Here is a 12263-nt window from a genome sequence, read left to right on the forward strand (position 1 = left end):
AAAGTCAAACAGCAGTTTGTGAATATGTTGGGTTGCCAAGGTGTTATTGAAACAAATGAAGGGGATTTTTTGGTGAGATTTGGAAGCAATAACTATTTTTCAGAAAATCAGCCGCCATATGGAAGTCGACCAAAAGTAAACGGTCATATTGTGCTTTCTGAAATCCCTATTAAATCAACATGTCCTTTGAGGAACTGCTACAAAGCTCGTTGATGATTTTTACTTCGATATATTGCAATCAAGAGTCTGCCCTTCTACTCTCTTAGCGAAGTGAACGGTGTACCATGCGATGACGTCGGAGGGCGTTTCAGGTCATGTGACACCAAGCGATATTCTATCACTTTTAATAAGCATTTAATGACGTTTGTGTATTGCTAGGAGAGTTTTGGCTTATATATTTGGACTCGTGAGAAAAGTGTCTATTCAATAAGACTTACTTGCATGACGAACAAATTTCATGCATGTTCCCCATTGCGTACCGCCTAAGTTCGGTTTTGGCCACATCACTCAAGAGAAACTAATGAACGTGTGGGAAGAACTGGCATATAGTCTTGACGTGTGCCGTAGGACGAATGGTGCCCACACTGAGCACTTCTAGGCTTCTACGAAAAATTGCTTGAGTTGCCCTTTCACTTGATGTAAAATTTATTGCCGAAAGTTAAGTGTAATAACTAATAAAAAGAGTTAAACTCCCGCTAATCATTTTGAATTTCATGATAGGACGTCAATGTTACGAAATACTGAAAAATACCAAGATGTTGAACATTAGGAAATATGAAGCCATAACACTTTTGACAAAGAAAACACAGAAAATTAAATTATAGAGAAATAATTAGAATAACAAGAAAGTGAGCATTTAGAAAAACTGAAGAATAGGTCCTTTCCACAAAGGAGAATTTTCCTTAGTTAAGATCTTCTTTTCGCGTTTCCGAAATAACAGAGGAAAAAAACACTTTCGCTAAAATCGGTAATTGTATAAAACAATTTAATATGACGCAAAGAGACAATTAACTGTAGTAGAAAAACGAAAGCTGAAAAAATTTAACATATTAAAATCCAATAACCCGGTATTCAAGGTGCCATTCTTTCCACCTCTTTTATAACCGAACTATGTAGCTACATATGTAATACTATATAACTAGCGTAATATGACTTCAATTACAACATTAATTAGTTAAAATCGGCATTTCTATTCATTTTCAAAAATGGTAAATTTTGGCTATTTCGCAACAATTTCACCGAAACATCTCATGGACAATATTTTAGATACGGTATTCCATTGTTTTTATGACCTACGGCTTACCTATGTAGGTCACCCTGTTTTTTTTTACCTGAACAAACAAAATTTAACGATTCTTTCCAAAAGCCAGCAGTGTGTTTCCTTATGCCCAGCGAAAAATTTATTTCGCACCGGAAATGTGAATTTCCCGGTTTCGAAGGCCAACTATTAACTCGCAAAATTTCAGCTCCACCAAGCTAGCTTTGCCTAGCTTTTGTAAACAGTAATCTATTGTAAGTCTAGCAATTGGTCGAGAAATAACATCCGGGCAGAAAAATTAGAACCAAAAGCACATACGACCTTAGATCTAGCAACCAGTATTAGTTTTGCTCAAGCTGACACTTTTATCCCGCGCCGAAAATTTAATATTTTATTGAATTAGCGGACCCATATGGATGTTAAAAGTTTGGTTGCCATCGTCTTAGGTGATTTACGTACATAGAGTTCGGAAAATAGATACATAGCACTAAACAGCGAACGTGTATGACTGTGTTCTATATGGTGGCTAGTTTATAACGGGAAATTGTCATCATTCGCGGAAATTGACTACTCTTCTATTCCACTTCTATGGCTCGTTTTAATTGATTACTTGGCCGTTTACGGTACCCTCCGAAGTCACTTTCGTATGCGTTCGGCAATTCGCAGCACATTCTAGCTCTATAGGTAAAATATTACGTAGGTAAATAGCGAGCTGAAGGCAATTTTGTCCCGATGATACCAAAGAAGTTAAGACCTAAAATTTCAGAAGTAAGCAGTGCATAATTTTCATAAGTTTAGGTATCGAAACGAAAAATCACAACTATTATCCACGCATGATTTTCAATTGCAACCCGACGCCCTCCTAAAACTTCCAATTTTTAAAATTTGAAATCAAAGTTACAATGAGGAATCATGTTTCATCAAATATAAAAAACGATGACTTTTTAATTGACCCAATTTTCCCTGAGAAGTGCCGGAAGTAAGTCAAAAGGTTGGCAAAGTTACTTCAGTGTGCCATGTTTACTCCTCAAATCCTAAGGAAAATTAAAACGGAGAAAATTGACATGCCATCTATAGCATAAACAAGAAACCAACCTCTTCTTTGATATGACTTGACTTGATAGAATACCTTCATGGAAGAGAAATTGATAAAGAGGCGTTTAGGGTTGCCTAGAACGTGACGTAGGCAGGTTCCGTGGAAGGCCATACAATTTCCTATTCGAGGAAGAAGGGGCATTCACCTTACCTATCGAGTTTTCAATGCACCTGTTCATTGCAATTTATTTCTCTTCGCGAAGAATTATGAAGATAAAATGGATTGACCGTGTGAGTAACCAGGAAGTGCTAAGGAGAGTAGGAGAAAAGATAAGCCTCCTAAAAACATTAAGCAGAAGAAGGGACAACTTAGTTGGCCACATTTTGAGGCACGATGGTCTGATGAAGACAATCGTGGAAGGACAAGTGGAAGGGAAAAAGGGCAAGGGACGGCCCCGAATGAGTTATATAGGACAGGTCATAAAGGATGTAAAAGAGAATAAATATGTAGCTATGAAGAGATTAGCGGATAGGAGAGAGAAATAGAGAGCTGCGTCAAACCAATCTTAGGATTGTTGACTAATGATGATGCGCCTAAAAATATGCTCGCTAAAACTGTAAAGATTGAGTCAATTGTTAACTCGCTCACGAAAATTAAAAGAGGCAAAATTTCTCTACATAGAAATCAACCTATTTAGGAAAAATTCATGCGTGCAATATCGATACGGATAAGGACTCTTTTATTGGCATTATAAATTACGCACCGCAAGGTAAAATTAGCACAAGGAGTCGCTCAAGCCATTTACGTCTTTTAAAAAAGGAGTGTTTCCTTAGTTAAAGCTTTCACATTGCGTTTCCGAAATAACAGAGTAAAACACACTTTCACTAAAATCGATAATTATATGGCATAATGTAATATGAAAAAGCAATGAAACAATTAAATGTAGTGCAAAAACGAAAGTGGAAAAAATCATATAAGTATCACAATCTATTTTACCCCGCAAGTCAAAACCAAATATCTAAAGTGATAGTGAAGAGCAAATGAAGAAACATTTCTAAAAATTCCCATAATTTTCTCGATTATTAACCTCTTCCGAACTTCCAGAGATTTTTCATTTTTTACACTAGTTATATGCACATACTGAGCGTAGAAACGACCAGACATAAGTATTTATGTGATAAATCTTGACATGGAAATCACATGGATACCGATTGGCACATAAAAGACGGTTCATTGAAAAACAAGGATGACATGGTAACATAAAACAGGAATAAAATCGTTTGCATTTGTTAAAAACAGTAGTCGGAAAATTATAATGCGTGACTATAGCAAATCAGAAATTTGTTCCGTTGATGGGTCATGAGAAATAGGTTTGACGAAAAATATTCTATTCAAAAAATATATAGCACGATCAATAGTTCCCATTTAAACGCATTAGCGATAGAGATGGAATAAATACTTATAAATGAATATAATGTGAGTGGCAGGAGGACGTGGCTACAATGACAATGATAAACTTTTAGAAAATAAGACTGCTTTGTTGTATAATCAGGCATTCAAAATGAGCACCAAAGCAATATGTAATCCAATTCCTCATTACGGGTGACTTTTCAATTCCAGGAAAAGCTAGCCCATTGCATATGCGATGATTCCAGCTTAGTTTTGACGAATATAGATTTAGTCCTCTCTATCTTTCCTCCCTTTTGTAGCTTAATTACTTTGAAATAATAAATCTGCTTGGATTCCCATTTACGCTTTTGGATAGGTCGACTACACGTATTGCACACAGACCTATGAATGGTGTAAAGAACCATCAATATTTAATCTAACATACCTACATCGCCGTTCATCGATTCACTATTACTTCCGCCTATCTTTCCCGTAGCAATCAACTAAAAAGCCAACTGGCGAGTATATACCTTTGACGTTCACCGTAACGGAATAACAGCTAAAACTTCTGTGTACTGATGGAAACTCTAGCTAAAATAAAAATCCGCAGACATTTTATCTTCCGATAAAAATTAAGTTAAAAATGCTCCACTGTTCTAGCAAGTCATACCACACCATGGGTCAAAGGTAAAATATCAATCATTCAAGGTTTTTGCTGAATAAGCGCTCAACTAAGGCAATAAAATAAGCCTCTAGAGTAGGTGAAGAGCATTGAGATGTAAGATACATTAATTACCATCATGACAGTGAAACAGTTGAATTGCTTAGCATTCTCTTACAGTGAGAATTATATTAGGTCCTGCAAACGATTAACACACTTGCGATGACGTCACTTTTAGTCCAAATACACTCAAAGTGTTAGGGTGAAAATCAAATTATAAGCGATGCCCTCTCAAAATAACGTTCGATAATAAATAAACTTATAGTCACAAAGAACATCAAAGGAAAATCAGACTTCAATGCACGACAAAAACAAAACGTTGATACAGTAGCTCCAGTCACACAAAATTATGAAAAAAGCGGAAAAACTAACCCGTTTATGCTTTAATTTATCACTATTCACAAAAATAACAAGTACAAATTGTATGTTCTGCCCGCTAAAATTCGATCGAAAATAGAAAAATTCAAGAAAGAAGTTCCAGAAGTAACAAGTGATAAAAAGACCTATATTTCGCAACAGAAAATTCTTTATACACGTTATAAGGTTCTTCTTACACTTGTGTGGTTTGGCGATTTTTCATCAATGGTCAATAATATTCTCCATCATCATCGAAATCAGAAACCCTTTATTTCGAGAAAAAGTACAAAATATCATCAACTTAAGGCTGGATGGCGATACTCGGTGGAACATTGGTGACAGGAAACATAATAAAAAATACACGGAGTTGTATTTTCCACAGAAGTTTACTTAACCGACCCAGGTTTCGACATTACACCATGCCGAAATCATTTTTAAACGTAAACACCTTTGAAAATAACATAATGTAATGCAGGGCCGGCCTTAGGGCGGGGCGACCGCCCCCGTTCGTGAAAAGAAATTAAAATATACGATAGTTTTGAAAACGCAATTTCAACTATTGCTGTATTGTTAAGTCCTTGCTAAACAAAAAATAACATTATGAAAAAGGAATTATAATGCAGTAATTTTTATTGTGCAATGCGTTTGTCAGTACAGTACTGTGTCGTGTGAGTGATAACAACGAGTGAGATAACTTGACATGAGTGAGAGCGGGCGCGGCTGGGTAGTTGAAGGCGTAGTGTGGCGAGGGGAGGAGTGATGATTCATCGCAACCGGCGCGGCGTATAAACTTTTTTAACAATATTGATGCATATATATATATATTTTTTTTTAATATGCTGCTGAACTTTTCATACAAAAGACAGGGTCAGAGACAGTGAAATGAATTTCAATCTGTGCTAAGATTATTACATTATTTCATGTTTTTATTATAACCCACTACATAAGAGTGATTAAACTTCAATGCAATGGTAAGTTTATTTTTATTAATGTATTACCATTTTGACCTGCATGAGGAAATTTAAAAAAAAATCTTTTTTCATTTTACAGTAATTGCTTTAGGCTTACAACTAATTAACTTTCATAATCTAACTTATAAAAATACGTACCTATTGAAAAAGCGCGCTTTTTATGTTTATTTTACGTTATAATTTTATGAATAAATATAATTATAAATTTTATTTGTATTATACTATTTTGAACTCAACTGCGTGATGGTATCATAACGACGTAATTACGAAGTCTGAATTTGGGAGGGGAACACATACTTAGCCAGAGAGTGGTAGGGATTCAAAATGCTCGAGTTTGTAGATGGGGAGTTTAATATTTTAAGTGAAGGGCCCCGCACTGAAGGTTCACCCCTAGCCCCGCACCTGCTAGGGCCGGCCCTGGTGTAACGTCGAAAACCTGGGTCGGTTAAGTGAACGTCTGTGCCACATACAATTGTATCTTTTATTATGTTTCCTAACAAAATATCATCATGATTGTTAAATAATTTCACGAGGTGATATCGAGCATGGCTGAATTAAATGTAATATTTTACGCAATAAAGCTTACGCTATATTTTTATACTTATACGATTTAATTAATTAAATTGTAGCGAATCTTTTGATTCACTCGTCGCGAAATAAATGTTCCATGACGACAAAGACGTGACGCCAATGCCTTTTCCACTATTTCCCTAACCCATTTCAAATCCCCCAACTTTTCTCATATTTCCCAAAACTGAGGGTTTATTTCTTTATTTCTGAATTAGGACTGAAATTTAGTCCTAATTCAGAAAACTGAGGCCGCAGATACAGACATTACTTAGAAGTTCAATAAGTGACCGCCTACGGCGCGATATCAATGGCTCACTTCAACGGGAACGGTTCAATTCCATCCGGTCATCGTTTCTTCTTCGAGCAATTCTCTCGACTCATTGAACGATTCAGTGGAAGATAAAACAGTTCTCCGAATGCGATCATTAAGATTTGGAAATACAGAACCAGGGGCGGATTCAGCTTTAAATTTGGGGTATTTATTCTTTATGTATGAATTAGGGCTCAAAATTGGATGAGATCGCGGCCGCCTTAGGCGCGCGATAAACGGCTCACATGAAAGGTTCAATTCCATACTGTCATGGAATTCTAATCATGACCTGGGTGCGGCGAGAATGGAATACCCACCGGGTGAGAGGGGCCGTTCTCCCGTGTATTTTTTTAAGTATACATTTTAAATAGTTTTCATCAGGATATACAATTCCTATAATCATTTACAAGAATATAAAAACCATTTAACTGATAAAAATTAAAAATATTTCATAAAATTTGGGGGGTCATGATCCCCCTTAAATCAGCCACTGTACAGAACAACCCCTTATAACAACCCTGCTTTAATGTACTACCCAATTAAGGACCATTATCCTCACCGCCACCACTAGTCTGTCCAAACACGGAAGGTGGGTATGAGATTAAGGCATCGCTCGAGAACCCAGCACTAGCCGCATATCCTAGGTCCGCCAAGTAACAGCCAGGGTCCAGATGACCGAGTGTGCTATAATGAGTCACGAATCGCACTGAGGCACTCCAATCTGAAAAATTATCACATGAAACTAAACGTAATTTGCAATTTTTATTAGAGTTTTTATTGAATGTGCGATTTCGTGAAAAAAAAGTCTATACACGTCGGCGTTATTTCAATTAGCCATGTAACATTTAGTGCTTTCAAAATATTGTATTTTGTTTTTTTAACTCGTCACTTTGATATCAAAATTGCAATAAAAAATTTGCAAATTACGCTTCATTTTATTTGATAATTTTTCAGAATGGGTAGCAATTTGTGACTCATTATAGCATGTGGTCGACCAGACCCCGGCCACTTTTTGATGGACCTATGGTATACGGCTTGTGTTGGGCTCTCGAGAGGTGATCTCTTTACCGCCTTTCGTGTTTGTACAGGCTATAGTCAGTGTCGTAGTCAGTGAGGAGTCCGGACCCCCCCCCCCAGAAATATAAGAACACAATTATTTTCCTTCATAAAAGAAAAAATATTGAAAAATCATGAATTTACGAAATATTTCTTCAACAAATGAAGCTTTTTCGATTATGAATAGTGTTAAAATTATTTTCAGACCCTCTACATTACACCCTGTTTTTAAAAAATTTTTCTCCCTGGTTTTGGAGTGTGCCCCCGAATGAAATTCCTGGCTACGCCACTGACTGTAGTGATGTTTATTCGGTGGCGGTGAGAATAATGGTCCTTCATTGGGCTGCAGAGTAAAGCAGGGTTGTTATAGAGGTTGTTCTGAACAGTGATGGATTTACGGCTGGGGGGTTATAGGGGTCATGCATGCCCCCCCCCCAAATTTTACCAAAAATTTTAATTTTAATCAGTTTATTCGGTTTTTGCGCTCTTATAAATATTACATGAAGTGTACATGTAGTGTGTATGAAAAATATTTTAACAGGGTATTTTTATAAATTTTACTGCGGTTTGACAGACTATTAACTCTTCGTGACATTGGCATGTGATTACAGGTTGGTTGCTGCGGAGCTGACGGCCCGAATGACTACATTCTGCTGGAGCAGCCACTGCCTCCCGAGTGTCGAGACACAGTCACCGGTAACGCCTTCTTCTACGGCTGCGTCGAGGAGTTCACCTGGTTCGTCGAAGACAAGTCTGGATGGACGAGCGGCCTGTGCATGCTGCTTGCTCTCGTGCAGGTGAGTCGAGAATAGCAGATACACACACATGGGCGAATCTTTATATTTTAAGGCGAGGCGGCGCACAGTGGGATGAAATCGAATAAGAGGTCCGACATTTTGTATCGCATCGGCCAAGAATGCTACAACAAAGACTAGAAAGTTGACGAGAATTAACAAAAACAAACTGATCAATAATATCGTAAATTTTTGTTTCCATCAAATTACAAAAAAAAGGTGTGGCATTAGCTTTAACTTGCTGAATCACGAAAAAAATTCAATGCGGGCAATTTGTGCGAAATTCGTTCAAATTTGAGGCCATGTCGTTTGTTTAAAAAAGTAACCTATGAAAAACGGTTTTATTTAAAATATGCGCTAATGTTTTTACAACAATTGTGTAAAGTCTCTAATTCCGTACCTACTCAAAATAAACATTAATGGGATTTTGTAAAAAAAAACATTAATAAGCTATTTTCGATTTCAGCCATCATTACTTCATGCGCCTTGATGGTATGAAACACCTCTCAACGATTATGCGTCTGACAAGGGAAGTCCCACAAGTTTCACCACCAGATCGCCTTTAAATTTTGCTAGGTGATAGGAAATGAGGTGTAATTTTTGTTTCCGCCGCCGACGCTCAATGCTTTCCGAGATTTTTGCGACGGAATGTACTTGCCAGGAAAACGCCTTAAAATGCAACCCGCATAGCGACTTTACACTATCAGTGTTCTTCATCGTAGCAACTGACTATAAAATCCTGGTTACACGATACATTAACACGTACAAGTTAATATCTAAATGTATGAACGCGTGAGTGGACACGAAAATACACCGTGTAACCACCAAACTTGTGCGAATGTATGAACGGAAAATACAACATGTTCTAATTTTGTTCATGCATTCGTACATGTTCCGTTCCGGTCGAAAAAAAGTCATTCATGCAAACAGAAATTAACTCGAACATGTTAATGTACCGTGTAACCAGGCATTAAGAGGCTATTGTTACGCAGCTGGTCGCATACAATTTGGCGTTTCCTGGTAATTTCCGTAGCTAATATCTCCAATAGTATTTAACGTTGGCGGATGAAACAAAAAATACATCTCATGGATATTCATTTCCTATCATCTAGCAAAATTAGAACGGGATTTGGTGGTAATATTAGAGAGACTTCACTTGAGAGGTCCGATATGCGCGGATAAGTAAGTTTTAGATATTTAACAGTCCTTGGTACGGAGGCTTCTGCGGTTAGATAATTACCGTAAACTCTTCGGGTTTCGGCCGCGTAACATCATTTTGGGGGGACAACGGCTTCGGTAAACTGTTTCAGCGGTAATTTTATATTTTATGGCGTAGTGTACCTAGAAATAGTATCCTTACCACGATCGAAATCGTTTATCAACGAATGTAGCCTCAATAATCCATATCTTGTATGATGTGAGGCACGATGTGGTGGAAATTTTTAATATTATTAAAATTGGGCATTGCAATATTTCCACTGAGTTATATTTTGACACTACGCGTTTCGTGGTCAAAAACAACATTATCAAGTGTAACATAAGTCCTAAGATTTCTTCCTTAAATAGGTCTTGGTGCTTGAAGGTAGGGAGTAAGTTGCAGGATGGGGTTTGGGTGACGAGAAACCGCAATATCCCCACTTCACGAAATCCAAACCCCATCCTCTACCATACCTAAGCACCAAGACCTATTTAAGGAAGGACTGATAAGACTCATGTTACATTTGAAAATGTTGTTTGTGAAAACGAAACGTGTAGTGTCAAAATAAAATTCAATGGAAATATTGCGATTTCCAATTTTATGAATGTCAATAATCCATGCTTTGTATCTGAATTTAGCGTTTAACTGGAACAATCAATTTCCCAGCATATTCAGATTAATTCAAATATTTCTATTACTTTAGAGTGATAAACAAGCATGACGTACAAAAAATTGCTTTGATCTAATCCACCGATCATAACGACAAATTAAAATCATACTACGAAAATTCTGACGATTCGCTACTCTTATGAGTATGGTGGTGCATAGATATACATCTACGATATAATGGTTATTTGCTTAAATGTTTGAATCATCGCCGTACTTGCAATAACACGGGTTTCTCATTTTTTACCACATTATATTATACCCGCTTTCTGATTTGTCCTTGGCAGGTGGTGCGCAGGTAAGATCATAAAATTATAACTTGCTGGTCTTTGTACATCAGACTTTCCTCCAAGCGAAAGCTAATATAAAATTGCATGCGAATTAAGTTTTTTCTTTTTTGATAACTGAAATGTTCTTCTTAAACTTATTTTAACTTTATCATCAATCAAATTTTAAAATTTCGTTGATTTAAGTGGCCGTAGGCCTTTATTTTCTTATTTTTAATAAAACTCATTCTACATTAAAATGTTATTTTTTATACTTTAATATTATTTTTACTTCTTCCTGCATGAAACGTTATGCGCCTTAAATCGTTGAGTCGAATAATAAAGGGAGATTTAAGCCATATACACAGAAGATGAAATTCGCCACTGGTAGCATAACTGACCGGCAATCAGCAGATCCGGGTCCAAATCCCGGCTAAGTCAAATGATTTTTTTTTCGCGACGAATTTCATCTTTTGCACCCTTGCGCGTGACTGCGTATGAAGTTATTTGTTCAATGCAATGCTTTAGAGGATTAAGTTTTAAAAGTATGATTTTTTTACTTTCCGCAGACGGTGTCAATAGTGCTGTCTCTAATCATGGTCCAAACCCTGAAGAAAGAAGAGAAAGTCTACAAGCATGGACAGTGAGGTGGTCTGCATAAGACAAGGCAAAAGTGACGCCTATCACAATAAAGACTTTTCTCATTACTGCAAAGCCAACTGCACGTTCTCTCCTCTTCCCTAGTAACCCTCCAGCCTAGTCGACTAGGGAAAGCCTTTCTAAAATTTCACGGCGCCCAGAGGGCCGTGTTGAAACGGATTTCCTGCAAGAGAACTGCAGCTGTAGAGGGCCTCATTCATCTACGTTTTACAACATATTCTGGGTTAAATTAATTGAAAAATTCAACAGAAATGAAAAATTAGTCATGGATAAAAATTATTAATGATTAGTATTATGTGAAAAAGCAAATGAGAAGATTCCATATAGAGTCAAATTTCATGAAAGTGTTTGAGAATATTTAGTCAGTTACCCGCAATTTATAAATTTAGATGTATTTCAAAATGAAGATGACAATCTAAAATGTAGCGATTGAAGTAATCTGAGATCAATGAGCTGACTTCCACTAGCAAGCTCCACACATTTTGTGTTACTTTTATCGACATTTTATAGGTTTATTTAACTACGTAAGAAAAAAAACTCAAAAATAATAATATAAAAACTAAATATTACCGTGAGGATTATCTTTTGAAATAATAAAGGAAATCAGATGGTTATAATTTAGTATCAATTTCATGACCATTTTTTTACGAACAATCAGCCAGTTTAACGGCAGTTATTGAATGCAATTCCCATTTTTAATAGTGAAAGCAATTCCTAGATGTTATTATAAGATTTTCATATTTGTAAGAGATACAATATAAATAAATATATTAATAAAATTGTGAGTAGTGATTTGATCTTCAACCACCACATCGATAACTCAAATTTCCCCTGCACAGGGCAAGGGCACTGCGAAAAAAGCGCATAGTAAAGCCTTTTGGAGGTACAATAGGAATCCAGCTTCTTAGAAATGAGGGGTACTAAGCTATCTTCTTGGAAATAAGGAGTACTACTTACGCAATCAGAAAATAAGAGGTGCATTGTGTGTGTGTTTATGCCTCAGAGCATTTC

General features: G+C 36.6%; 1 protein-coding gene across 1 annotated transcript in view; it reads left to right on the forward strand.

The window, feature by feature from the left end:
* Window positions 1-12023, forward strand: part of LOC124162712 (tetraspanin-2A) — a 147163-nt gene extending 135140 nt beyond the window's left edge. The window contains exons 4-5 of the mRNA XM_046539322.1: window positions 8280-8465; window positions 11162-12023. Coding sequence (XP_046395278.1) covers window positions 8280-8465; window positions 11162-11239 — 264 coding nt within the window. The 3' untranslated portion in view covers window positions 11240-12023. The remainder of the gene's footprint in view (window positions 1-8279; window positions 8466-11161) is intronic.
* The last annotated feature ends 240 nt before the right edge of the window (window positions 12024-12263 follow it).

The sequence above is a fragment of the Ischnura elegans genome, chromosome 7 (assembly GCF_921293095.1).
Source record: "Ischnura elegans chromosome 7, ioIscEleg1.1, whole genome shotgun sequence".
In the NCBI taxonomy this organism is placed as follows: domain Eukaryota; kingdom Metazoa; phylum Arthropoda; class Insecta; order Odonata; family Coenagrionidae; genus Ischnura; species Ischnura elegans.